This window comes from Danaus plexippus, chromosome 19, assembly GCF_018135715.1.
Source record: "Danaus plexippus chromosome 19, MEX_DaPlex, whole genome shotgun sequence".
Taxonomy (NCBI): Eukaryota; Metazoa; Arthropoda; class Insecta; order Lepidoptera; family Nymphalidae; genus Danaus; species Danaus plexippus.
This window is the reverse complement of record NC_083549.1, coordinates 2,332,035-2,357,930: the sequence shown is the minus strand read 5'-3', so window position 1 is coordinate 2,357,930 and position 25,896 is coordinate 2,332,035. Positions and strand designations below refer to the sequence as shown.

Here is a 25,896-nt window from a genome sequence, read left to right as displayed (position 1 = left end):
TCTAATCCTACGTTCTGTGGCGTAACCATGTCTTTGAAAGGCACTCTAAATTACAGTCTTACTCCCCAAGACCTGTAATCCCAAGGTCTCAATCGGACCATCCGCCCCCCAATGACGGTTTTGTGGAAGCTTCAATTAAATAAAAATATATAAATTTGCAATTAGACTACAGAAAACTTGTTGTCATATGATTTTTTTTCATATCCACAATTATTATGATTAAAAAAATCTCGTTATCTTGAAATAAATTATACATAATTATATTAAATTTTACAGATAAAATCACTTTAAAAAATATAATAATCATGCAGCTGTGATTAAAACAATTGACTAGGTATATGAGAGTTGTTTGATGCTGCATGTCAGTATTGCAATTAACAACATCAAAAACATTTTTATCTCTGTAATTTGATCGTCTATGACAGGAAACACCATGTTGTATGTCAAAGGTTTGCTTTTCAAATGCAACAATTCCAATTATATATGTACTCTGAACTATATATAACCAAGTAATTTTTATTTCAGCACATTCTGTCAAGATGAAGTATACATTACTGTTTCTGTTATTGGTGACCGTCGTAGCATTTAGCTACGAACAAGAGGAGCCTAAAAATCCTCCCGATGCAGAGTTCTACAAGAATCTCCAACCTTTAAAACGTGTAAGTTGTTTTAAAGTTTTTTTGGAACATTGTTTAAGAATTAAGAATATTTTTTATATATCAAATGCTTCAATAAAATGTATTTTTTTCACAGGTAAAACATTTTAAGTATCTACACATATTGAATTATGTATAGTACTAACTAAATAACGACAAAGATATTTTCTGAATTATCTACTTAATCACTCGATCCTGAAGAACTTATTAAGTATAGTTGATTAAATTTTCATTTTATATTGAAGATAAATATGCATTTCCAGTTTGTAAGACAAATGCCTCCACCGCCCGAGATGCCGCCACCTCCTCAGATGCCGAAATTTGAGCACTCGGTCTCAGACTCTTACTTTGAAAATCGACAAAAAAGAGAGGCGAAAGGAGTAGGCGGTGCTTTACCAACAAGAAAAGGTTAATTTTATACCACGACCCCGTCTCTAAATGTCAACATTCAAAATATTAGTACAATGGAATAACGATCAAAACTTTAGTTAAGAATAAAAATATTAATTTTTGCTCATAAAATTTATTTCATTTTATTTTGGAAATTACTTGTAACAAATTCCCCTTCCAAAAATTACAATGCTATAATTCATAATACGTAAAACAATTATTTAAAAAAATTATGTACTCAAAGACGTATTTTACGATATCGATTTAATTAGAATGGAATTCTTTTGTTTTAAAGTATATCTAGGTATATCTGTTTAAATGAAACTAATATATTTCGGATAAACTACGCGGATTTTATTATTTAAAAAAAAACTACATAATCCCGACGTTTCGATTACTTTTCAGCACCCGTGATGTCACATGATGTTTCATGAGATGTGACATCTCGTCTGCCCATGATCACGGTTGTTGAAAAGTTACGGAAACGTCGGGATTATGTATTTTTTTTTTAAATAATAAAATCCGCTTAGTATATCCGAAATATATTAGTTTCATTGAAATGAAAAAAACTCGCGAAAATCTTAGATCGCATTAGGTATATCTATTTTGCGTTTGGGAAACTGACTCAAGTCTATTGTATTATACTAAATATCTATGTACTCTGTACTTACTAGTCATATTTATATTTATTTTTACACGCTTTTTATTAGCTTCATTATAATTATAATAATAGTCCAGTTCAACATTTCATTGACATACTGGATAAATACAATAAGATGAATAAAAAAACCTTACAACCCAATTAATCGTACCAGTTTAAAACTTATCTGACATACCATCACCTGGTAAAATATGTAATAAAATTTTCTTCATTTCAAATTTTGCAATTAAATAGGTACTTACGATTATTCGGGTTTAAAATTTGTCTTGAGATATTTTATAATTAGCTGTCTTTATTATTTTGCTGGCAAAAATATTATTTAATTTAAAAATTATATATTTACTTTGGTTATTTAAGAAGGGGCGAGGCTGAATTATGGTGGAGTATTTGTTGATATTTTTTGGGACACGTTGCAATTGGTAAAAAGTAGGCTTGATTATTGTCTCTAATAAGATGTACAGACAAGACCAGAACATGAGCTAAAATATCCTCAAGTTATAAATGATAGTTGTCACTGTCAGACGTCAGTGTCATTGATTTTACGAGTTAGGTCACATTTTATGAAATAAATACTTATTAAAATTTCAAAAATAATAAATTGAGGTGAAATTTTCTATGACAGTTTAGACAAAGTAAACTTAAAATGCTTAAATCAGTGACAAAAGTACCTCATAACGTTGCCAAATTACAAATGAAAATTAAGTTACCTGAAAAGTTTAAAGGTACTATAGTAGAGAAATGGACAAACTATTGGAAAAATCTCTTCATAGATTACCGACAAATGCTAAAAGATTTACGCACTGATATACAAGAAGAACCTAAGAAGGCTCTCCTTTGGAGCACTGGAATCGCAACTGCCATTGCGTTATGTCGTAACAATCCCGACGAACTTGACTATAGGAATCAAATTAAGAAAATAACAAACGAAGTTATTTTAGTGAGTGAGGAATGTAGGAATGTAAATTCATTGGAGCACTTAAACTATGTGCAAAGATGTTACAATGAAGGAGTTATCCATTATGCAAATTTAGGAATATTATCGTTTATGTACATCACTGATTTAAATGATTCTTGCGATCTGTTCAAAAATCAGTGTTCATATTTAAAACCGTCATATTTAAGTTTATATTCTCGAATTGTTGATGTTGGATTTATTGGAAAATGGTGGAATCTACACATTAAAACGACTAACTATGATGTTAACATTTAAAAGTACCCAAGTGTTAGGAATCTTATCAAGGGACATGAAATCTTATGTCTCAAACATGTAAACTTGTATAATCTACTAATTAACATCTGGCTGACCAGATTAAAAACTATTTTTTTCAGGAATAAATATTGAGTCTTCACAAAATATATTAATTTCAAATACAGTACAGTACTTGTGTGGGCATATTAGATGAAGGTAGAAAAACTAATGAAACCCGATGAAATATTAATTGAATTTAGACAAACATAAACCAACTTTGATGCTTTTGGGTGCATCACGACTTTTCCTTGACTGGGGTTTCATCCACCAACCATTTATATCCAGCCTTGGTCATATCGAAATGCTTATATTTCAATATTTTAATCACTTATTATGCTTGTAATATCAATGGTAGTATCAGCGTTGTCGAATTTTTTTATTACATGTTAAATTAAAAAACATCTTAGGAGATAAAAATTTTAATGTTAATGGTCAGTCTATTCAGCCAAACCTAACTCAAGTGTATAAGTCAAATTTATGTATAAATGTATATTTACATTAGGTTTTAAAATAAAACATGTTGATGTTGAGGAAGTGGATGTATTCTGTTTTATTATATTTTTTTTTTTTTTTACTAAGATTGTTTAAACAATAATCGTGTATAAAAACTAAGATATCAATATCTCCATGCACAACTTCTATCCTAAAATGCAAATCTAAAAAACATTAATTACTAAATGAACCATGAAAATATAGTATTATCTTCTTCTATTAAGAACTATACTTTTAAAAATATAATTGCAATTTAAAATAACAACTAAATAAAATGGCCCAAATTATTTGACATTAAAACTAAAAGCAATTTAAACTATGTATTCATTTACATAAGAAAAAAAAAATAATAATAAATAGTTTCGAACATTGTTACCTATAACAAAAGTAATTGTAAACAAAAATTCTAATTTGACATTCATTCCCTTTGCGGCCAAATTAAATTTTCTAATAAAATCGTCCTCCGCATAAACAATTCAATGTAAAAACTTCGCCTACATAAAAAAGGCATAAAAAACATTAATAATAACTGATTTATTCAATGCCACCAAAACAAACTCAATCCTTGATTAAAAAATATATAACTCCCCGTTGATTACATTCCATTCGAGTTAACAAAACCAATACAATAAGGATACAGTAATGTAATTAATATAAAATTACACAAAACATATCAAAATTTAGTGCACACACTCCATGCTTCGTATTGCACAAGTAGAAACCGAGTATAAAACATTAAATATATCAATCACTTAACAAACAACTCACAGATTTACCTGTAACACTATATAACATAGTCCGTAACTGGGCGACACTGGCCATCTATTCCATTGTCATAACTATCCCACTACTTTAAAATGAGGTTTCATTATGTTTCGCAAGCACTTATATGAATGCTTTAAGCTAGTTACTTTATTTGAGTATACAACAAGGCAATGAACATCATTATACAGTCTTGTGAAATAAAACACAAAATTTTGTATGGGTACACTGTTAGACTACCTACAAAATTTTTCATACATTTTATACAAAATAATACCAGTTATGAAAAAAAAAAAAATTAAAAATAAAATGAAAAGGTACATGAACAATTTACAATCTATCACAATGTTTCAGACTTTGCTTATACTTATATTTTTATGTATATTAAAGTAATTGATAAAAACTACAAAAAACAGTTTTTATTGTATGTTACGGTCACATCACAGATACATGAAGTACACGGTACATATTATATTCAGAATCCCCGGACTCCGGTGACAAACGGAACATGTTTGAAAAACAAAAAAAATATTTAATTATTTAAACAAATATCATACAAAAACTAAATGTTCCTCCGTTTCAATTAATTTCATAGACTTACAAACAAACAGAGATGAAAGAAAATATGCAACATCAAACGATAATCACTTCTAATAAAATTATACACAGAACATGAGGAAAAACTAATATATATATATATATAAAAATAATAATATTGTAATATTAATTTACAATTTCAATGTATTATTAACGTGTGTTATATTCCCTTGTGTTGTATTTTGTGAGAGAGCTCAGCGGTTGGTGTATATTAAAGGAACAAAATGTTGGGCCTCAACTCAAATCCGTCGTCCAAAAAGATGTCGTCATCTAGAAAATAAATAAAACATTATATATATGGGAGGGTAGGAGAGGGGGGAACCGTATATAAGCGGTTGTCAGAGGAGATCAAGGCTCTTTCTCGTTCGCAACGCGCTGGTCTGATATAATTAATCTATTGTAGATTGTCGGAGTGTGTTTGAATCTTTCGTTTGTGTTATTAATATAAAACTGTTTTCAGTTTCGTGTAAATTTTATTATATAATAGTGAAATAAAAATTCAATTCTGCCCTTGATTTCTAAGAGTAGATAAGAACAGTATTCTGATATATATTTACTGTGGCCCTTTAACAAACTATCTCTTAAAATGATATTTTTCCATCAGATAAGACATGATCTCATTCACTGTCATATGCTTAACAAACTTTAAGTAACATAAACAAGCATATTTTGGATGCAATAAAATGGAAGATATTGTATACAGTCTGTGACCAGAGCAGAATATGTTACAGTTCTTGATTTTGTTAACGTGAGTTATAGGACAGGAAGTTGGAATATCAGATATTGAGGTGTTTGCATGCATTAACATAAGGTCCATAGTCTAGACCAGGGCTTCCCAAACTCATTTATTCTACTTCCTATTTGGAGAATAAATTATTTTCAGTTCCCCCATTTTTTCACCTACTGCAAAAACCGCTACAACTCCAAATTTAATCAATTACTTATTGTGAGCGTCCACAAGGGCGCGTTGCCGTCCACTTTGGGAAAGTCTGGTGTAGAGTCTTTATTAGTGTGCAACAATACCTTCACCGAGCAGGTCGTCGAAGTCGTCGGGGTCGTACAGGTCGAAGGAGCCGTCGGGACTTTCCTCGAAGATGCGATCCACGAAGTCAGCTCTCAGGTGAGGGTTGCTGCGGTCCTCGTACAGGTTCACCGTCAGCAACCTGTGACTCTCCAACTCATGCTGGCACACGAGGACATATGTTTAGATAAAAAACACTCGGAAATATATGACTAGTGAGAGTGAGGCAGGCGGAAGAGCCGGTAGAAACAAATGTAATGTGTCGCCAAGTGATGGATAATATGAGATTCATCCCGCATGATACGGTTTGTTGTGTCTCAATCATCTCTCTACATATAAATATTAAACATGTATCCTTTTAACCTCGACCATTGCCTGTTTCTCTAAGGGATACAGGTTTGTATGTATTCTATACGTGCTTGTGTAGGTGTGCGCGTGTGTGTGTACCTGTCTGTCGGCGTCGGCGAGTGCGGCGCCGGTGGCGGCCAGTCTCAGTATCAGCGGCCTCGGTCTTTGCGTGAGAGCAGCGACGGCCGCACACACCACCTCCTCCGACACACCGTCGCAGCCGCAAGCATCTATCTCCTGGATCGACACATCATATAATCGTTTACATCTTCGATGTATTACATAATTTCAATTGTTACTAACCGTCGTTCAGCACCGCCGTGAACGGATACAATAAAAGATATGATCTTATCTATCCTTAACTATATCTATCTCATATATCTCGACCTAATTGATTTAATTCTTTTGTTTCACCTGTAGAGCAGGGCAGGCGGCCAGGGCTGCGACAAAGGGTGCCGCGGAGAGCGCGTAGTTCCCGCGTGATATGAGTGTAGTAAGACGAGGTAGTAAGGCCACGGTTGACAGCCCCGAGTCCGTCAGCGTCGCTAGATACGACACGTCCAGGCGACTCAGAGACGAGCAGGATCCGATCGCTATCAGACCTTCGTCTCCGACACCTGGAAGAAAAGTCCCGAGATAAGGATACAGAACAAAATAATTGCTATTACTTGGAAAATTCCAAGTAATATTATAATATATACTATAGCTATATAGTTATTATTCATTTCTCGGACGAAGTCGACACAAAAAGCTAGTATACAAATAAAGTAACATACTATCTTTATATTAGCCTGGAAGGTTGGTTTTTGACCGTTCGATGGATTTAAGAGTAAAAGATAATATTATGAAAAATGTTCCATACACAATGTTTGTATGTTGTAAAAACACTATTTTAGTCCTTAACCAAATATATGAAGGTGAAAGTAAAGGGAAATTGAAAAACTAGTCGAACAAACGTTAAGCGACGAAAGTTAAGCGAAAGTAGTAGTTATTTCACAGATAAAAAACATGTTTTCGTAGTAATATATATTATCTGTGTTACCTGGATGGGGAAAGCTCTTCCTGGAGTTACAACCGGATATATTCAAGGACTCCAGCTTGGGACAGGACTGCGCCACCGTTTTGAGGACAGCGTTAGTTATATAAATATTTCTGCTCAGATTCAACACCTTCAGTTCCGTCAGTCCGGACATCGCTTTACAGAACGCGTCCACCCCTAACGGGGCGAGGCACAGTTCCACCGAGGTGTACTCGCTGAGAGATAATTCTTCCAGTTTGGGCAGCTTGCTCAGTATTAACGGTATGATTTTCCACATCGTCACCGGACATACATCCAGTTTCAACGTCGTCAAGCTGGGCAGCGTGTCTATCGCCGCACTGAGGACGGTTCCCTGGAGGCTGTAGCAGTTGTAGAAGGACAGCGACGACAGCCTGGATGGATTCGAACCGGTCAAGAACAGCCCCGTGACGTGAGTGTTATTGGCCACCGTCAAACTCTCTATACACGAGTCGTTCTTCACCAGGTGCACCAGACTGGAATCCGTCAGCTGGAAGATGATGACATTATGTATCGAACGACACTTAGAGCTGTTGATAGAAGATACAGTGGAATGGTCAAGTCACCTTGTTACACGAAACGAAGGACAGGCTCTTTAACTGTTTACACCCATAGATAAGAGGATTCCAATTTTTCGTATGCATTCCAACGACCTGAAAACACAAATGGAATTAATTGAACCAGCTTCATAAACTTGACGTAGAACAATTTTTTTTTTTATAGTATTATCTCTGTTTTTGGGGAAATAAAGAGTATTTTACAATCGTAATTGATACTATGACTCATACCATGGAAGACCAAATATTTGGGGAGGCATTTATCACTCCAGCGGAGGTAACCAAATTGATAGATCGTAGCTATGTGTGAATTACACCAGTGACATATCATCCCTAACTGAGCCCTATGTTCATTACACCAACAAGTTCACACTTTAAGCTCCTCAAGGTGCGGACAGAATTTCCCAACGGTGTGAGCGGTGCGGTCGTTCAGCGCGGACCAGTGGTGGTCGATGTGAAGCCTGAGGAGGGCCCCGCCCAATCTGGCCAGCACGCGACGCAGAACAGCCGTAGTCAACGTCACCGGCACGTGCTGCCACCACGACGTCTTGAACATACGAACACCTGGAAACAATGACGTGCATGTTACGATACACACATACCCACATACCCACATATGGATAACATTAGCAAATACTTAAAATATTGCATTTGAAGTCATCAAAACTGATAAAGAATGAGAATTAGGACAGTGGTCCTCGTACTGTAATAACAGACGTCGTGAATGTACACATATTAAGGCACTAAAGGAAATTAAAATGAAATTAATCTGGAATAAACGTACGAATAATATATCAAAATTAAAACTTCGAAAAAGAGTTCATAACAGCAGGAAGAATTTCGGTTTCGGAATTTTAAAAGCAAGGAAAAAATGGTTCATGGGCCGACAAGTTCCCGACTGGCGATCAAATATAAAACGAACACCACGAATTTTTATCAATTACATTTTAGGTAGTAGTTATTATTCGTCAATAGTTTTGAGCAAATTATAAACACGAAACACAGACGAAGCACTGATAAGTTACTATAGTTTTCTGGGCTCTGCAATCCTTACTTATGGGATAATATTTTTAAGTGATCCAAAGCACCATGACACTTAAGTGAATGCTTAAAGAAGATAACATGCTTCTCAATAGCAATAGTACTTTGTAGGTTTAAATATTTTTTGCCGTCAGTTTTGTACATGCAGAGTGATTACACCACTATTATTTCTATACAGCAACGACATTACAAATTACTAAATATAAAATATAGTAAAACCAATGATTTATATGAGAACTACAAATCTAACCACAGCTTTCTACTAAATTTAATCCTCATTCCCTTAAATTTCGATAATATTGTACTGGATAGTAATCATCTGCTGACTTAAAAACTACCTCCGTAAATCAATACACTTACCCTGTAAATATTCTTGTACCATGGCCTGCCATCTCTTGCTGACCCTTTCGGATTGTATAAGATCTCTAATAGGAACATATGTTAGGATGTGCGTCAAGCAATCTCTATTCAGAATATCCAATATATTGTATGCATTGCATATATCATCCTCCTCAACATTATCCTGTAAGGGAATTTGTTATTAACATTTATGTCTATATTGTAAATGTATTACAAATGTCATTATACACACCCCTTCATTATTAGCTTCGTTATCTTCGACCTGTTCTGATGTTTCAGCTGTACCTGATAGTTTTAAATGAAAAATTTGATGAAAATAATTCAATAAGAACATGAGACTAAATATATAGGTTGTTCTAAAAAAGTACATACATTTAAAAGACCTCATAGACCTCACCGTTTAGCTGATCACTGTTCCATAGTGTGCTGTCTTCCCTGCGGTTTGGTTTCCAGAGTACTCTCCCATCCACATCTTCAGCAGGTTGGTGCCAACTATCGGCCGGGGATATTCTGAGATTTCTGCCTCTTAACGTCTTCTCATGAACAGGTGCTCGTAACGCTCTAAAACAAATACTCAAATACAGACATAATAAAACAGAATTGAAGATACTTATACAGAGATAATTAAAAAAATTGTAATGAAAGAATTCAATACTTATGATGTTCTAAATAAAGTCTTCTTGAAAGAGAGTGAAATTGAATCTGAACAGATCAAACTTTGCACAAAATTAACTAGACATAAAATATTTTTTTAATTGAAAAAGAATATAATATTCTTAGAAAATTTAAAAATAACTCGTAACTAAAGAACTTAAATAAAATTGGTGACACATACTTGTGAGCATCTGCAGCATTACTAAATGTGACAAATGCATATGTAGGAGTCGGAGTCGTGTTTGGTCCTTTATCCCCCATTCTTAACCAACAGCTCTTGATAAACCCATACTGAGCAAACACTCCAAAGAGCTCTGTTCGAGTTGTCTACAAATTTTAAACATTTTTTTATAATGCATACTAAGTTATGGTGTCAATAGTAATATCTTCGACTATACAATCATTTAATAAATGCACAAAATACGATATGTTTGAATTATGGACATTAAAAATATTATTGAAACTGACGTAAAATGATAACAAGATACCATATGATCACCCAAACAAAGACCATATGATGAAAATAATAAAGACTGATTAGTGGTAAATGTCATTACATTAAATAAAAGTAAATTACCTTCGGTGGCAAATTGGAAACATATAGTTTTCTGATGGGTATTCCATCTTCAGTGTGAGTCGGAACATTTCTTACACCAAAGGCTGTTAGATCGAGATTAGAATTTATTGCATCTAAAATAATAATAATATATACAAAATTTGGATACAAAATATATGAATAAATTCTCTGAAAACATACAAAGTTCCTGATGAACAACGTGATATACTTCGCGGTTGAATAATCCATCATCATCGTCGACGTCGAAATACATCGCCAATATTACAGATTTCAGATGGTAGTTTCTATTTCCAACTAAAACTGCAACTAATGTTTGTACATTATAATCAAATCAGCTAAGAAACACGAAGAATTTAGTGTAAATACCCAACATAAGATTGATAATAGCAAATGCAATCAACATACAATACAACGGTCGTGATTTTTTTTCTTGTGTTACCATATAACATTTAACAACATCATTCCTTAGGAAATTGGTATTTACTTCTTACAGAAATAAATAATTATACTGATATATTTAAAAATATATAATTTAAAAAGTGCAAACCCGACAGGCTAGCCTTAAATTTTTTTAAATAATATTAAGTATTTACTTGCCGACCAAATCTCATATGGCCATAAGAAATGTCAAGTTGAATCCCATTCCCTATAATCTATATAACTACTATCTATTGTCCATACCGTACCGTACCTACCGAGATAAGAAAAATATAAAATCAAAAATTACTTCTATTTTAGATTGAAAATATTTACATTTTAAACTATTTTATCAATATTTTTCAATTACAACTTTCATCTCTAGATCCTCTTAGAATATGAACAATGTTTGTCTGTTATGACATGTAAAAGTCAATAATTATAGAGATTTGGTAAATATTTGTGCTAGAATTCCATTTATGTTTATTAAACATAAATCAAAAAATTTTGAGTCTTTGTTAATACTAATCAATCCATTCTTTAAACTATATGACACCTGAAAATACACATTATAACTAAGAAAAATGTCGGAAGTAAAGAGAAGAAACAAACAAAGTATTAGCACCGACAAAATCTTAGAGTCTGAAGAAAAAAAAGCTAAAGAAAAAGCGTAAGTAAATAAAATAGAATTATTAAATATCAATACAAATATTAAGAAATGTTTTTCTTGCAGCTCACCAAATAAAAATTTACCTCTAAGGATTCTTTCTCGAACTGTAGTTATATTTTCACTATTGATAATTGTTTATATGTCAGCAAAAGATAAAACAAAAATTTTTGCCAAACAAACGGAAGTAATTCCAGGGAAAGGATTGATTATTGAGTGTTCCTCTGAATATATGAAAGAATTAGATGAATATGAAGGCTGTGCACCAAAAAATTGTAAAAGATATGTTACCGATACTGTTATATCTACAAAAGAAGCTGACGAGCTTCTGAATATGGCGAAGAGAGGTTTAAAACATGGAGGTTCTCTAGGAGGGGCATCAATATTAGACCTACATAGTGGCGCCTTATCGAAGGGCTCAAATTTTGTAAATTTCTATAAATTGAAAGAAATGAAAAATATCTTTGATCAGAATGATTTTAACACTTTTAGGGTAGTATACAACTTACTCTAACTATTTAATTATTTATTTATTTTTAAAATATATTTTAATAAATGCTTCCAGGTGGTGAAGGACAAAATTAGATATGCTATTGCTCATCACTTTGGAGTGCAGCCAACTAAAATATATTTGACATATCCCACATTCTTTTCGGAGATAAGCACAAAGAAAGCCGTTACAATCCACGATGAATACTGGCATCCCCATGTTGATAAAGTAAGTAAAACAAAATTTTTACTCTTAAATTACTTATTTTCGAAAATTATTAATACAAAAATTTTCTTTATATTTCTTTTCATTCAAAAGAATTATAATAAAGCTTTTTTATGTATCAAATAGAAAGAAATAGTGCATTTCTTTTCAATATTATTAATGTACTGGAATATTTTTGTTAATGTATACATGTATGTATTATTTTTTTATGTTGAGGTGATGTAAGAATTTTATGTTTTAGGAGTCCTACAAGTCATTCCATTACACAACGCTGCTCTATTTGGGCGATTACAATATAGACTTTAAAGGTGGCCAGTTTGTTTTCATTGATAGCAACTACAACTATACAGTTGAACCTCGTAAGGGCAGATTAAGCATGTTTACCAGTGGGGCTGAGAACTTACACCATGTTCAGAAAGTTACATCCGGAGTGAGATATGCAATGACTATATCGTTTACATGTAACAAAAACTATGCTATAGCAGATCCCGGTGTTGAAAAATATATTTCATAGCATTCCAAATAAAATATATGAAGTATTTCTTTGTTCGCATTTTCTTAAATTATTTTAAATTACATATTTGTATTCCTTTAGTGTGAAACCGCTCTTGTGGACACACGAGCTGAATCTTGATATATCACCGTGACATATGAGCTTACCTATATTATAAAATTAAGTTTGTTGCAATAAAAAGAAGTCAGAATTACGTTTAATTATGTGATTTAATTCATATAAATATCAATTATACAAGCAATGATCTTTTTTAGTGAATTTATCTTACTTAATTTTTTACAAAGATTAGATATTTAGTTTCTGTAAAAGATTTTTTTTTCTTTGATATTTAATTCGTACAAAAGCATTTATCTGTTTCGAATCTGCAGGTTGCATTTTTTTAAATCTCTATATCAAAAATGAGGTTTGTGAAGTCATACTATATCGAAATGAAATTTCTTATGCGGCTTCTAACAAGGTTACGTTAAACATTTAACGCTCCTTATAAAAAGAGACGGCGAGAAGGAATGCGTGTCTCTCGAATAAATGCGGGCAAGTAATTGTCACTTGTGTAAGTAATATTATTAAAAATTTTCTTAAAGAAACACAAAAGTTCCTTAATAACAATTTCTACCTATTCCTGTTTTCTTTCCAACATTATGAAGTTTCACTTCTTCCGCGCTTAGAGACTCCATAGTCCACGCACATTACTTGTTTTTTGAAGTGAAACTTCTTACGAGACTTCCAACAAGGTTGCGATAAACATTTTACGCTCAGGGATAGAGAAAGAAAGATACAGAAATGTAGAAAGGAGGAGAGCGAAAAAAAAAACTGTAAAATCTTATTATTTTCTTTAACTTTCAATGGCCTAGTATAATCTCTATATTTAATTTACTCACAATTTTGGTTATTGAGGTCATAAAACATCTTGATTGTAAAAAGCAAGTAATAATACGAATTATAATAGCAAAATTCAAAGTGTACAATTTAATGTCCGAAAATTCGGTTATTTTATACAAAAAAAAAAAATGAAAAGCCAAATAACTCGAAAATTGTTAGGTTTATAGTAGTTTTGTTCATAGCCAAATCAGTTATAAATGCTGCAAAACTAGACGATCTTAACGGATTTACATCGACTTTTCCTTTAATCCTGTATATACAATTATAATAAAATTATAGTCAGTCAAATATTCTTGATCAACTTAAATAATTTTACTTAGATCTATGAAGCTGTAGCTGTAGGATAAGAGAATGGATATTGTAAATCTCCATCTCAAACCGAAAACGGCGTATAGAAATATTTTTTGAAATAGATAGGTATTAACTATTTTGGAAAATCTGACATGCTTGCTGGTTTGATATATACAGTTGGTACTATTGGAGATCAATATTTAATACCTTCAAAGATTAAGTTGGCAAGCCTATAAGACCTAGACCTGCGTCAACTCAAATGTCATATTCGTATAAATTGGCAAAAACAAAACACAATCGCGCAGTATCGGATGTGTGACATATTGTTTACCAAAAACAAAAAAACAATCATGTTCATAATATTATAGCTATATTATTTTTTTTAACCATTCCTAAACATTTGGTATATAATTTATAAAAATTATCAAGTGTTTTTTGGTAAGTGCGACAATATATTGCGTATTATGATGTTATGCGCAGAAACTATAATGAGGTGAATTCTCTTCAGATATTCGGAAAATGGATGGTCCTTTAGAACATAGTGATTCAGACTCAGGAGAAAGCTGGACTTTACTCGAGCCTACTACAACACTTGCCGAAGATACTCTGGAATTAATAGATCGTCCAATAAAAATGTATTTATAAACATATTCATTTATGATATAATTAGAACTATATTATTTTTACTGGCAGCCATAATTCATTTTTAATACCAAACATAAAAAAATATTTTCAAAGAATGTATTTCTTATCCAGATATTTAATTTATTATATGAACTAATTTACTAAACGAACGACCTTGTTCTGCCTAATTTATCGAGAAATTTTTAATCTCTTGTTTATCATAGTCATCAAAACGTGATATGCCGCCTAAAAATTTTGTGTGCTGATAAAATTTAATTTCCTTAAGCAAACAATAACAGCTGGATGACTATTTTCAAATTTTCTAGATCGTAGTTTTCTTTAATTAGCTTACACTATACAATAATCTGTTACAGTGAAAAAGAAAAACTGGAAGTTCACGATAAAGATGAAGACACAGATGGTATATCCATTATAAGTGACAGTGATCCTGACTCGGTTGCTCCTTGCCAGATGCATTTTGAAACTTTGTATGAAGAAGACCAGGAACCAAAGACCCACTGTCCTTTGAATTTATCATTCCCTGAACATGATGATGAACATATCAGAAACAATGATTTTCTTGGAATGGACACTGGAAAGCATAAAACATATGTACACAGAAGAAACAAGAGATTGAGTACGGTTTTGAACATAATTGTGCTCGGCAGTGTAATTACAGCAGCGGGAGTGGCCATTGGCCACATGTGGGGAGCAAAAACTGACTGTTTGATGAATTCAACACCAAATGTCAACAATATTTTGTCCAGCCTATACAAATTACAAGAAGAAAATGCTTATTTACGAAGCAAACTTAAAGAATTGACGGCCAATCAAAACTTCCAACTCAAAGGGTCTAAAAATAACAGATGCGCAAAAGTATTTGAAGAATCTTTAAGTTATGAAAAAAATTATAAACCAACCAGATGTGTTGATAATACAGACTTTTCTATAAGAGTACAGAATAGCAATAATAAATGGAGTGAACCTGGCTCAGAGAGGGAGTTCAAAGGGAATATTGATAAATTAAAAAACATTTATCTCGAAAATAAGCATTGGTTGGATGACGAAATAGCCTTAAGACTTCAACAGGAAGAGCAATCTCTCAAGAGACTGAGGCACAGTCGTCAAGCAACTAAATATAAAAAAAATAATGAAGAAAAAGAACCACAAATAAAGACAGAAAATAATGATAACTTTGCCAAAGGACCAAATGAGCGAAATGAATCTGCTGTGAGATTTGACACACCAAAAATAATAAGTTATGCGGACTCGCTGAACGTTTCAAACAATAGTGGAAAGAAAGAAAGCCAATTTAAAGTTAACACCAACACATCCAGTTATTCCAGAAACAAAAAGATTAAAAAGGAGAAGATCATCGAAAGCGGTTACGAGAATCCTGTCAGCGAAGAAGAATTGGTCAAGGACACCAGATACAACGGGCCAAAATATAAGAGAGAGAGGAAAAAACATGACCGTCAGAAGACATACAAAAAACAGAAGAGGAGAAATAAGTATGAACAGTGGGAGATGAAGGAGGGCTTCATGAAGGACTATGATGAGCTCTCAGAAGCATCTCAGGACAAGGTGACAGATTCTCAAGATCCCGAGAGAGTGGAAACCTTTGATAAGAAATGTGGAAGCAATCATTGTGACAAAAACAGTGAGACGAAATTTGACAACAAGAAGACACAGAAGCATATGGAGAATCGAGAGGGACATGTGAAGAATTCTAGATCTTATCGTGCTGAGATGAGGAGGCTGGAAGAGGAGCTATTTGGTGAAGAAGCAAACTCAGCTGGTTGGTACTTCCGCCGGATGCAACGTAGGGAACAATGCCGAGCCAAGGGCACCAACAACACCAACCAAAAGTTCTCCAAGCGTAATATGAATTATAAAATGAAACACTAACTACATTGAATGCACCCCTCGGACCCACAGAGAAGGCTTTTAGAAAGCATTTAGTTTATAAATTGATGTGACATTTAATACTTATTTCTGCTGTTTCATAATTACTCTTAGATATGCCTGCCTTCGCAGATTTTATTATTGACATTACTTTTATATTAAAATAGTTAATTTTTAATAATTTATTTATGAAGTTTGCACTATCAACACATATATTTTAAATAAATGTATTGATGTTAGATTTTAAATAGACGGTAGGTTTTCTGATATAAAATTTAATTGATGATTGGAAATAAAACAAAGCAAAATAGTGAATGAATTGTATTCACGGTCACAGTATTTACATCGCCTGATGGATATTGGCATCCAGTGATATTTTAGTTTTTAAGCAAACAAAATTCTAAGTGTTAGAAAATAAACAAAGTTTAATATTAATGGTTCCAATGGTTTGCTTTAATCGTCCCCAATAGCTCCGCTGAACACCAGATTTATAGCTGCGTTCACGTCACCTGGAAAAAACATTATTTTACTTTCATGTGAATGAACACAATAATTGTTAACAATATTGATATAAACCTTATTTAAGCTGAATACATGCAATCAACCATTAAATATTACACATTTAAAATGTTCTGGAGAATAAAAATATATGGATTATATAAAATTTTATTATTATATATAAAAATAGCCTAAAATATACGTATATATAACGTGTTGCGTGAAATATGTCGCCGCCGGTACATAAACAAATGACGCTTGTTATGTCAACAGACAAACATTGGCAAGGTATTATTATTATCTACAAAATAAACACGCGGCGACGACAGCCATACAGAGTATAGACTGCCAATTGCTATATTTAGTATAATTTTATAGACACCAGACGTCGCCCTCAGCTTCGTCCGCCTACAATGCTTTATTATGAAGTTCTCGAAAAGGCCTCGAGTATACCTACGTAATTGTATTAAATGATTACATAACCATTTAGTTGAAAAAAAAACATTTCCTTCCATCATTAACAAATAAATAGAGATATTTGTTCTAAATAACATTTTTTTTTTAAATCCTTAATTAACGGCAATCGTGATTCGCGCTTGACTGTAAATTATTCCGCCAGTGACACGTTTTATTTTTAAATTGTTAATTTAGTTCCACATTTATGAAGGAGGTCTCATACCTGCACATATGATGAGTGCTCTGACGTTGATGGCGTCGTCCAATAGTCCTATTTCGTGCATGTGACTGAGTTGAGTGGTGAAGTCGGAGTCACGTCCGGAACTTTGAGACGAAGACGCTGAACATATATTAATATATAAATTTGTTTGCACCTTTAGAACTTTCTAGAAGACAGCATATCTAGTCTCTCCCCAGAGAATTCTAGATAATACGTTTTAGAATTTGGTTAAAGAATTAAAGAAAAATTAAAGGTATAGTAAAACTAACTATCACCAAATATGTATAATACAATGTGGAATTGACTATAACTCCTTAGGTTTAAAGTTGGTATATATCTTATAACATTTCGAGCCTATAGACAAAATATGTGATATAGTTAAGCCTTCATAAATAATTTCTTGAATTTTTTTCTACACTATATGTCAGATAACATACAATTACCAAGTTATGAGCCTGACAAACAAATCCGCAGTAAAAATAAATCTGCAAATAGTAAACTCATTGTTCTTCCAACTCATATAAATTATTTAAACAATCAAGGTCAATGCGCCTCTGGTTCTGTGACGTCACACTAATTATTTTATTAATTCGTTTTTGTGCAGTCATTGTGTTCAATAAGTTCACTCTTACCAGAAATCTCGTATATTTACTTAGTGTATTTTTTTTTAAATTATTCTGATGTTAAGTATGTTTGTTATGTTGTTTCATAGTTTGTACCTACATACCAACATTTATACCTACATAATAAATGCTTGTATTTTTATTTTTTGTTCTTATAATCAACAACAGTACATAAATGTATAGATATTAACCAGCACTAGTGTTGTCCATGGGTCGTAGGGCTCTTATGATGGCCTCGTCGAACATCTCAGCTGTGATCGCACCACCGGCGGTGGTAGGCTCGCTGGTGGTGGTTGTGGTTGCAGTGGTAGTGGTGGTAGTAGGCTGATCATGGAGCATGTGGAGTACACCGCGAACACTGCGCGACCGCCCTGGACGTGACATCAGGGCTTGAGTAGCTACCTGTTGACGGATTTTATGTGCACATTTTAGTATGCTGTGAATGGGAGAAATGTAAAAGGAAACATTGACTGAAAAATTTCATTGTCACAATCACGGTTTAACCTAATTCAATAACAGAATCCACAAACTGCTGCAAGTCAGCAACCACTCTCGCACAGCTAAGTTGCTGGAGAGTTTTATTACAATATAATAAATAATAATTGAAATAAAAGTAGAATAGGTAGTATTCGTTGTTGTTATTAAAACATTAATGAGCATGTACCTGTAATGCTGAAGCCAGTTGTTCCGGTGTGATGCCTGACCGTTCCTCACCCTCCTCAGTTTCCTCCTCCTCAACATCTTCATCTTCGGAGAGGGCTTCCAAAGAATAAGCGAAACCTGATGTGGGTGCTGCAATATATTACATAATATGTATACATTAACCTGTTTTTGGTATTAAATAAAGCTGAAAAAAATATATTCTCTGAAAAAAATGTGAAAATACACAAAGAAAGAGTAATATAATAAAAATTCAATGATTGATATGAAGTAGATATTGTTGCCTTTAACAATTTGTTAAATTTATAATATTGAGAGTCAAATGCTTAGAAGAGAGTCAGACTAAAGACCATATGACTTACCGGAATCAGGTGCTGCACTTTTAGACTGTGAATTTGTAAGCCGCAATAGATGTCGTAAGGCGTTCGGCAGCTCAGGGTGAGCGTCGGCCCCACGACGCATTGTTTGCAAATTGGCTCCGAGGGCTGCCAAGAGCTCAACTTCATGCAAGATGGAGATTGTCATGCAATCATCAGCTAAAGATGGTGCATGATCTATTATCTCTGATATAGCTGATTCTTCATTGAGTAACTGTAAATTATATGCACTGTGCATGAATTTATGTCTTTTTCAATAGATTAAAAATATGAGTTCATAAAGGAAAGTCTTATCATCAGAATATAATATGGGATACATTAATAACATTTCTGTAGCAAAGAAAACAATAATATATTTTTTTTAATTTCTACAAATCAAGTCTCAGTTTCAATCAGATGGTTCCATACAAAAACATTTTAAGCTGAGGTTAGTATTGAAAGTACGAGTTAATAGTTATCAAGTACTACTTTAATTGTGCCAGATGATTTATTACATAATAACAGCGCATATCCATTTTTCATACAAATTGTGTTGTGAAATTAAGAGACATGAGTTTTAGTAATGTAATCATTGGGTCCAAGAACTGTTCTAAATTTAAAAATATTAAAGGATATGTGTAGTCAATAGATATGACTCAATACAACTAACAAAGTGATATTCTTGATAACACAAAATATTGTTCTTAATATATATAGATACAATAAAATCAGTCTCAGGAGAAAGTGTAGAATTTAGTATTGATATTCTAATAGCAAGTGAAATTCTTAGCCTTTCGGCTCTTATCACTTTATATGACTATAAAAAAATTTTTTTATTTTTTTCTTAAGTATGAAAATTAAGTAATATTACCTGCATAGCTCTTGTCCATCCTGGTGCATTAGGAGTACAGCCTAATGTGCGGAGAGATATGTTCAACTGTTGCAGTGCTGAATCAGGGTAAGTAGGTGGGGGTGGGGGTGGTAGGACTACCTTTTTTTTCACCACATGTATCATCTCCCCATTTTTAATACCACTGTCCATTAGTGAAGTTGATTCTTTTAATATTTTACCATGATGGATCAACTCTGGAATTTTAAGTTACCACACAGATAAGAAATCGGTCTTAATTTTTTTTTAAAGAAAAAAAAATTGTAAAAATGTTTTAATAGGCATATGCCTTCCATAAACTCGATTTTACCTAAAGATGACGATGGTAGACCAGTTTTCTTCTCAGCTTGATCTCTTAATTTATCTATCGTGTTATCCAATGTGAAATTTTCAAGCTTGAAACGTTCGATGGGTCCAGACTTCACTTTTATTCCTAAAAATACACAAGGTTGGCTTTCCATTGCTTCCATTATAATGTATTAGCAGAGAAGTTTCAATTTCAACTCAAAAATTACAACAAAATACGTCCTTATTGCTATTTGCCTTTTAATTATTTTGCATAAAAGAGAACAAACAAATAACAGTGGCAATGTTAATGTTTTTAAAAGTCCTAATCACGATTTTTGAGACTTGATAACTTGTCACACGAGTTTGACACACCACCTACACTCTCTATATATTATTAGTCGTTAACAGTATATTTTGAATAAAAAAAATTGAATAGTTTTTTGTCTTAACAATAAAAATGATTTATGAAGATAGATTTCCTTTGCGGTATTTTTAAGACATAATTTAATTGTACAATTAATACAATGATCAAACCTTCCAATGATAAGTATAAATCTCTATCTTACCAAATTTATACTATTGTTTCACCAGGTTTATTTTGTTCATTGTTACTTAATTTATAGTTAATTAAAGAGGGTGATAAAATATTTTTCTAATAAGATAATAAAAAAAATAAAATAAAAGTGTTATTGTCATTGAGGTTTGACAATTCAAAAGTGACAACTGGAAAATCCCCCCGAACCTCATTTTTTACACGTTAATCAATCATATTTAAAGTATTTTTATTACGATGTTATTTTTGATGTATCAAAATAAGTTCATTTAATTTGTTAAAGATTGGTGCGATGTTGATAGAGAAATGATATTAATTGCTAACCATTACGGAATTGGTGGAATACGAGAATTTATTTGATATCAACATCTTGTCATGTTTAATAAAATGACTTGAAAATGAAGAACGGGTGTGATGATTTGGATGCTATAATATTGGGGCGTAGTGAACGCGCTAAAAAGGTTTACAGGTGAGAATATACTTTCACGTCATAACTCTTAAGTCTTTGAAACAAACAATCCAATATGTTAAATAAACAATGACTAAAAGCCAACCACTTCCTAAACAAAAACAAACTAAACAGCTAGTGTTAAAGTATGTTGAGTTTATTTTAGTCTGCTTTATTTTTTAGGTATGTAAACGAAGTAGCGCGACGTCTTGGTGAGGCGACGGCAAACTGTAAATCTATAACAGAACTTTTTACCACAAAGATTGAATTGGAACGTCAAAAACTAAGAGACAACTGTGAGAAATTATTTTTCCTTGATCCAATTAACTATGGCAAAAAAAGCCTTGAACTTCTGTGGCGAAAAGTCTATTATGACACGGTAAGTGTTGCCAAGAAACTGCGAGAGAATGATAATGGGTGTGACAGTTACTTATTCATGCACCTAGTGGGTGGAATTGGCCACTTCAACCATCTGATGACCAGAGTACATTCAGAAATGAATGTTCAAGTCAAAGAACTTGATTATTTGCCTCTTTATGATGAAGATGATTCCGACCCTACCAACACTACCAGGGATTCAACAGACGAGCAGGGATATCTTGGCAGATTTGTGTTGTATTCATGTCTGATTTATCTCGGTGATCTAAGTCGATACCAAGTTGAGATATTCAATACATTTGACAGCACATTAGCTGCGAGATACTATCTTCAAGCAGCACAACTTGATTTCACTGTGGGCATGCCTTTTAATCAACTTGGAAATCTTTACTTGGACAAAAATTATAATCTAGATTCAGTTTCATACTACATACACTGTCTGAACACTCTAACACCATTTGAGGGTGCGATGGGCAATTTGACAAAAATTTTTGACAAGAATAACCAATTCTGTGAGACGTTGGTCAACACCAAAGTATTGACCCAGCCGGAACACATGCAAGTGACAATTGCGAATTTTTTATCCTTGATTGAGATTTGGTACCTTGGTAAAGAAAATGTAGATATATCACAAATATGTAACACTATAGCACTTCAACTAAAGATTGCTATGGACTTTACCAAAATGCCTCTGCCAGATCCAAACCAGAACTATACTGAGTACGTCCAAGCTATGGAAGAAGAAAATATCAATCCATCTTATTTAAATTCTAGTGTAATTCATAATATTGTCCAAATTTGTTTGTTTACAATAGCAAAACTAAATGATACAGATGAAGTCAAAGCATTTCCGTGTAAAGCATTTACATTGGCATTTTTATCTCAAGTACTTCAGAAACTACTGAAGCAAATAGAATCTTTTGGCTTAAAAAATCCAGCTCATAAGTATGTGTCGAAGTTTGCATCGAAATATAACAAAGAGAAGGAAGCGGAAGTTACGACTTTAGAAGCGGAAAGTGTAGTGAATGGTGAGAAGAATGAAGAAATCACAGAAAATTTGACTGCAATTGAGGAACATAGCCCGAAAGAAACTTGTCCAGAAACTGAGGTGCCTTTGGTAAACAACGGTGACACTAAAAACAGTAAGAAGGCCTTAGCAAAACGACGTCGCCGACGGCGCGTTGCATCATCCGAGAGTTCAGACGTTAGTGACGCGGAAACTGAGAGCAGTCTGATAGGTTCAGACAAATCTGACTCAGAAGACGACCTGTCAGATTCTACTTTCCAATCAGACGATGAGTCTAAAAGCGAAGGATCAGATTATGATGGTTCCGATTGCGAAATTAATGAGGTAAACCCTAACGCTAACGATGAAAACATGACCAATGGTGATATAAACAAGATCGACAAGAAGATCGCCGAAGAGGCAAATAATAACAAAAACAATAAGGAACCCGTAAAAACAGAGAACTCAAAAAATGATTTCATTGACATACAAGCCATTGAACGATTCCTATTTGGTGATAATTTTCTACCAAGCATAAAATTGTTGTTAGATTGGATTCTAACCGAAAAGGAACTTATATTATCTTGTGGCGACAGCGGCGAATCGCTCTTCCAGTGCGTAGTAGACCTTCTCAACATATTCACTTACTATTTCAATTCAAAGAACTGCGACGTTCCAGCAAATTGTAAGATTCTTGAATACTCTAAGAATATCGCAAAGAAATTAAAACTTGAATTCAAAACGTTACCGCTACCAGAGGACATGAAACTTCGGGGAACTAATATTTGCAGATTCGACAAAGATGCAGCTGAATGGCAGATATTAGATAAAATGAAACCAACTCTTGTAGAAGAAAACGTTATAAGAATATTAACATTCATCGATTTTGGATATCAGATCGCTAAAATCGTTCCCAGGATTAGATTCAATAGAACATTGAAAATATTCTATTTCAAGAAAGTTCTGCCTCCAAAGGTGTCTACGAAAGTTAATCATAAGAAGAGCAGGGAATGGCACAATTCAAAGAAACAGGTGCGTTACTTTTTTTGTACAATATTATATCTTATCGAAATGGTCTAAATAAAAACCACCAATAATAATTAAAAAAAAATAAGTGAAATAGTAATTGTGGTTTATTTGCGTTGAGGGTAGATAACATATATATTTTTATTAGATAATGTGTGGGTGCAGAATGACGTAAATGGTGGGTTAAAAATAAAATATTTAAGCTACGTTATTTTACACCGTTGAAGACTATTTTCACAGCTGGGTTCAGCCAGGTTTAGTGGTTTAAAGCGATGAAATGTATAATAGTAAAGTAAAATAAGAATAAACTTTGCTTTATAGTAGCGTGACCAGGTTACGCTGCGTTATAATTATAGACCAGCATTATATTTATTATCTGTGGATCATAATTTTCATAAATTCTAACAACTTCTACTTTAGATGGAATTTGCTTTTCCTGCACTTTCATCTATAATCAATTATATTCTTAGTCGTGGTTTTACGTCTTAGTTCGTTTTGATTAGTATTGATTTTAACTCGATTTTGGTATTGTGTGTAATTAAAGAGAATATTTTTTATGTCCAGTCTGATAGCGACATCCTACGTCGTCTGGGTCGTCTGTGGCTGGCGTCACAGGTCCGTGAACTGGAGCGTACGGGCCAGGAAGTGCCCTCACTGCTGGCCGTGGACTCGGCGACACTACACAAACACCTGCGTAGAGTGAAGCAGCTTGTACGAACTAGGAACTTCATATTCCTAGTTCCAACTGTGGGTAAGTTATGCACAATCGACTGACTTAGTTTTCAAATGATCTCTCACTACGGGTTAATCTTACTTGATCTCCTCAAATTATAACCTCAAAAAATATGTACGATAAAGTTAATTTTATGATCAATCAAATGGTTTTTTTTAGTTTTACAAGAGCTCGATGATCTAAAACGCGAGCGCAGTTCAGCTCGGGACGCGATCCGTTGGCTGGAAATACAACTTAAGAGCGGATCTAGATTCCTCAGGACACAGCGACCGGGACAGTCGAAACCAATTCCTCTACTGAAGTATCCTCCAAAAGCGCCGCCGCATGTGCACAATTTCATACAAATATTGGAGTTTTGTAATCACTTTATATCAGATGAGAAACACGCTCTTGGTGGAAATGGTGATCCAGATAACTCCATACACGGGAAAAGTGCGCCGATACTTATCTTATTGGTCGGCAACGAACCAGGCAGCGAGGAACAATATAAAGACTTCAGTCCAACAGGCACGGCTCAAGCGGCGGGAATATCTGTCAAGTTCATCGGTGACTTTTACGCAAAATGGCGGCAAACCTTCCATAAGAACGGGAAAAAAAGATGAGAGAAACCAGTACCGATTCCGGTCTTGGTCGATAAATGGGAACCGTCGAGATGCTCCACGGAAAACGGATCTTGAGATATGATCTGTCTGAAAGTTCACTGTGAGCAATGCGATACGATCGATGTCATTGTACCTTGAGTTATAATGCTTTCATCGTTAAAGATTCATTTCAATTTTTTTAGTTAAAGTTTTTTTTTATAGAGGTCTAATATTTTATTTACTCTATCTCATCATACTGGGAAATTAATTCATCGTTTTACTTCTGTCATATTCTGTTATCTGTCATTTTAAATAAATAAATACATTCAAATTGATTTTTATTTCATGATGACATTTGTTACGATAAAATAATCTAAAACGATTAGTGTTTTTCTATATTGAATAAGATATTTGTGCTCAGGTTATTTATTTAAGCACAAATTTGAGTTACTTTATATTTTTTGCAGTATGAGCCTTTCAAGTTGAACGCAGAAACTTACTATCATTCGTGTACGCTACATCAATTAAAGTTACAATATTTTTTTGACAAAATCAGTTCTTCAACTATTTACCATGTCTGTTGAAAACATTTATTAATCTGTTATCATCAAATAGTGGAACAAATTTGTAAATTGCTTAGTGATTATCTATCTATTAATAACTGAAATCAAAATAATATTTGATGTTGTAAAAACTTCATGGTATTTTTAGTTTTACAAAGGAAATTTTAAATTCGATTTCGGGATA

At 33.3% G+C, this 25,896-nt stretch overlaps 7 protein-coding genes across 8 annotated transcripts; 5 read left to right on the top strand and 2 right to left on the bottom strand.

The window, feature by feature from the left end:
* The first annotated feature begins 418 nt into the window (after positions 1-418).
* Positions 419-1,178, top strand: LOC116768041 (uncharacterized). Its single transcript, XM_032658657.2, has 3 exons — positions 419-449; positions 526-659; positions 920-1,178. The coding sequence occupies exons 1-3, from the start codon at positions 419-421 to the stop codon at positions 1,067-1,069; spliced, it is 315 nt and encodes a 104-aa protein (XP_032514548.1). The 3' UTR covers positions 1,070-1,178.
* Positions 1,179-1,977: 799 nt separating this feature from the next.
* Positions 1,978-3,509, top strand: LOC116768127 (mitochondrial import inner membrane translocase subunit Tim29). The gene has a single exon (XM_032658775.2). It carries the CDS (start codon positions 2,351-2,353, stop codon positions 2,915-2,917), a length of 567 nt encoding a protein of 188 aa, XP_032514666.1. The 5' UTR covers positions 1,978-2,350; the 3' UTR covers positions 2,918-3,509.
* On the bottom strand, positions 3,481-10,848 carry LOC116768030 (uncharacterized). 2 transcript variants are annotated; one of them, XM_061523492.1, is made up of 13 exons: positions 10,603-10,848; positions 10,423-10,535; positions 10,027-10,172; positions 9,589-9,752; positions 9,424-9,476; positions 9,192-9,354; positions 8,164-8,354; positions 7,800-7,886; positions 7,219-7,723; positions 6,591-6,793; positions 6,276-6,413; positions 5,831-5,990; positions 3,481-5,077 (listed from the first exon to the last, which is right to left on the bottom strand). In XM_061523492.1, exons 1-13 carry the CDS (start codon positions 10,673-10,675, stop codon positions 5,019-5,021), a joined length of 2,055 nt encoding a protein of 684 aa, XP_061379476.1. In that variant the 5' UTR covers positions 10,676-10,848; the 3' UTR covers positions 3,481-5,018. The 2 variants fall into 2 exon arrangements, with proteins under 2 accessions (XP_061379476.1, XP_061379478.1); XM_061523494.1 differs by having other exon boundaries at positions 10,423-10,505.
* A 234-nt stretch (positions 10,849-11,082) lies between these two features.
* On the top strand, positions 11,083-12,760 carry LOC116768110 (2-oxoglutarate and iron-dependent oxygenase domain-containing protein 3-like). Its single transcript, XM_032658749.2, has 4 exons — positions 11,083-11,509; positions 11,573-11,999; positions 12,072-12,224; positions 12,463-12,760. Exons 1-4 carry the CDS (start codon positions 11,424-11,426, stop codon positions 12,733-12,735), a joined length of 939 nt encoding a protein of 312 aa, XP_032514640.2. The 5' UTR covers positions 11,083-11,423; the 3' UTR covers positions 12,736-12,760.
* Positions 12,761-14,181: 1,421 nt separating this feature from the next.
* LOC116767909 (nucleolar protein 58-like) lies at positions 14,182-16,869 on the top strand. The gene is made up of 3 exons (XM_032658441.2): positions 14,182-14,343; positions 14,414-14,540; positions 14,904-16,869. Exons 2-3 carry the CDS (start codon positions 14,425-14,427, stop codon positions 16,435-16,437), a joined length of 1,650 nt encoding a protein of 549 aa, XP_032514332.2. The 5' UTR covers positions 14,182-14,343; positions 14,414-14,424; the 3' UTR covers positions 16,438-16,869.
* On the bottom strand, positions 16,741-20,794 carry LOC116767908 (ubiquitin-like protein 7). The gene is made up of 7 exons (XM_032658440.2): positions 20,447-20,794; positions 20,119-20,333; positions 19,254-19,482; positions 18,896-19,023; positions 18,423-18,633; positions 17,612-17,728; positions 16,741-16,943 (listed from the first exon to the last, which is right to left on the bottom strand). Exons 1-7 carry the CDS (start codon positions 20,604-20,606, stop codon positions 16,888-16,890), a joined length of 1,116 nt encoding a protein of 371 aa, XP_032514331.2. The 5' UTR covers positions 20,607-20,794; the 3' UTR covers positions 16,741-16,887.
* A 348-nt stretch (positions 20,795-21,142) lies between these two features.
* Positions 21,143-25,480, top strand: LOC116767917 (nonsense-mediated mRNA decay factor SMG5). Its single transcript, XM_032658458.2, has 4 exons — positions 21,143-21,446; positions 21,609-23,841; positions 24,400-24,586; positions 24,728-25,480. The coding sequence occupies exons 1-4, from the start codon at positions 21,376-21,378 to the stop codon at positions 25,168-25,170; spliced, it is 2,934 nt and encodes a 977-aa protein (XP_032514349.2). The 5' UTR covers positions 21,143-21,375; the 3' UTR covers positions 25,171-25,480.
* The last annotated feature ends 416 nt before the right edge of the window (positions 25,481-25,896 follow it).

Coding starts and splice junctions, on each gene's coding strand:
- LOC116768030 (XM_061523492.1), bottom strand. CDS start 10,675: ATGTATTTCGACGTCGACGATGATGATGGATTATTCAACCGCGAAGTA. Junction 6,794..7,218: donor GAAGAGCTTTCCCCATCCAG/GTAACACAGATA, acceptor CTTTTCTTCCAG/GTGTCGGAGACGAAGGTCTG. Junction 6,414..6,590: donor CCGCCTGCCCTGCTCTACAG/GTGAAACAAAAG, acceptor GTGTCGATCCAG/GAGATAGATGCTTGCGGCTG.
- LOC116767909 (XM_032658441.2), top strand. CDS start 14,425: ATGGATGGTCCTTTAGAACATAGTGATTCAGACTCAGGAGAAAGCTGG. Junction 14,541..14,903: donor ATAGATCGTCCAATAAAAAT/GTATTTATAAAC, acceptor AATCTGTTACAG/TGAAAAAGAAAAACTGGAAG.
- LOC116768127 (XM_032658775.2), top strand. CDS start 2,351: ATGCTTAAATCAGTGACAAAAGTACCTCATAACGTTGCCAAATTACAA.
- LOC116767908 (XM_032658440.2), bottom strand. CDS start 20,606: ATGGAAGCAATGGAAAGCCAACCTTGTGTATTTTTAGGAATAAAAGTG. Junction 19,024..19,253: donor AAGTGCAGCACCTGATTCCG/GTAAGTCATATG, acceptor AATATATTGCAG/CACCCACATCAGGTTTCGCT. Junction 18,634..18,895: donor AACTGGCTTCAGCATTACAG/GTACATGCTCAT, acceptor ATCCGTCAACAG/GTAGCTACTCAAGCCCTGAT.
- LOC116768041 (XM_032658657.2), top strand. CDS start 419: ATGACAGGAAACACCATGTTGTATGTCAAAG. Junction 450..525: donor CACCATGTTGTATGTCAAAG/GTTTGCTTTTCA, acceptor TTTTTATTTCAG/CACATTCTGTCAAGATGAAG. Junction 660..919: donor ATCTCCAACCTTTAAAACGT/GTAAGTTGTTTT, acceptor ATGCATTTCCAG/TTTGTAAGACAAATGCCTCC.
- LOC116767917 (XM_032658458.2), top strand. CDS start 21,376: ATGAAGAACGGGTGTGATGATTTGGATGCTATAATATTGGGGCGTAGT. Junction 23,842..24,399: donor GGCACAATTCAAAGAAACAG/GTGCGTTACTTT, acceptor TTTTATGTCCAG/TCTGATAGCGACATCCTACG. Junction 24,587..24,727: donor ATTCCTAGTTCCAACTGTGG/GTAAGTTATGCA, acceptor GGTTTTTTTTAG/TTTTACAAGAGCTCGATGAT.
- LOC116768110 (XM_032658749.2), top strand. CDS start 11,424: ATGTCGGAAGTAAAGAGAAGAAACAAACAAAGTATTAGCACCGACAAA. Junction 12,000..12,071: donor ATGATTTTAACACTTTTAGG/GTAGTATACAAC, acceptor AAATGCTTCCAG/GTGGTGAAGGACAAAATTAG. Junction 12,225..12,462: donor GGCATCCCCATGTTGATAAA/GTAAGTAAAACA, acceptor TTTATGTTTTAG/GAGTCCTACAAGTCATTCCA.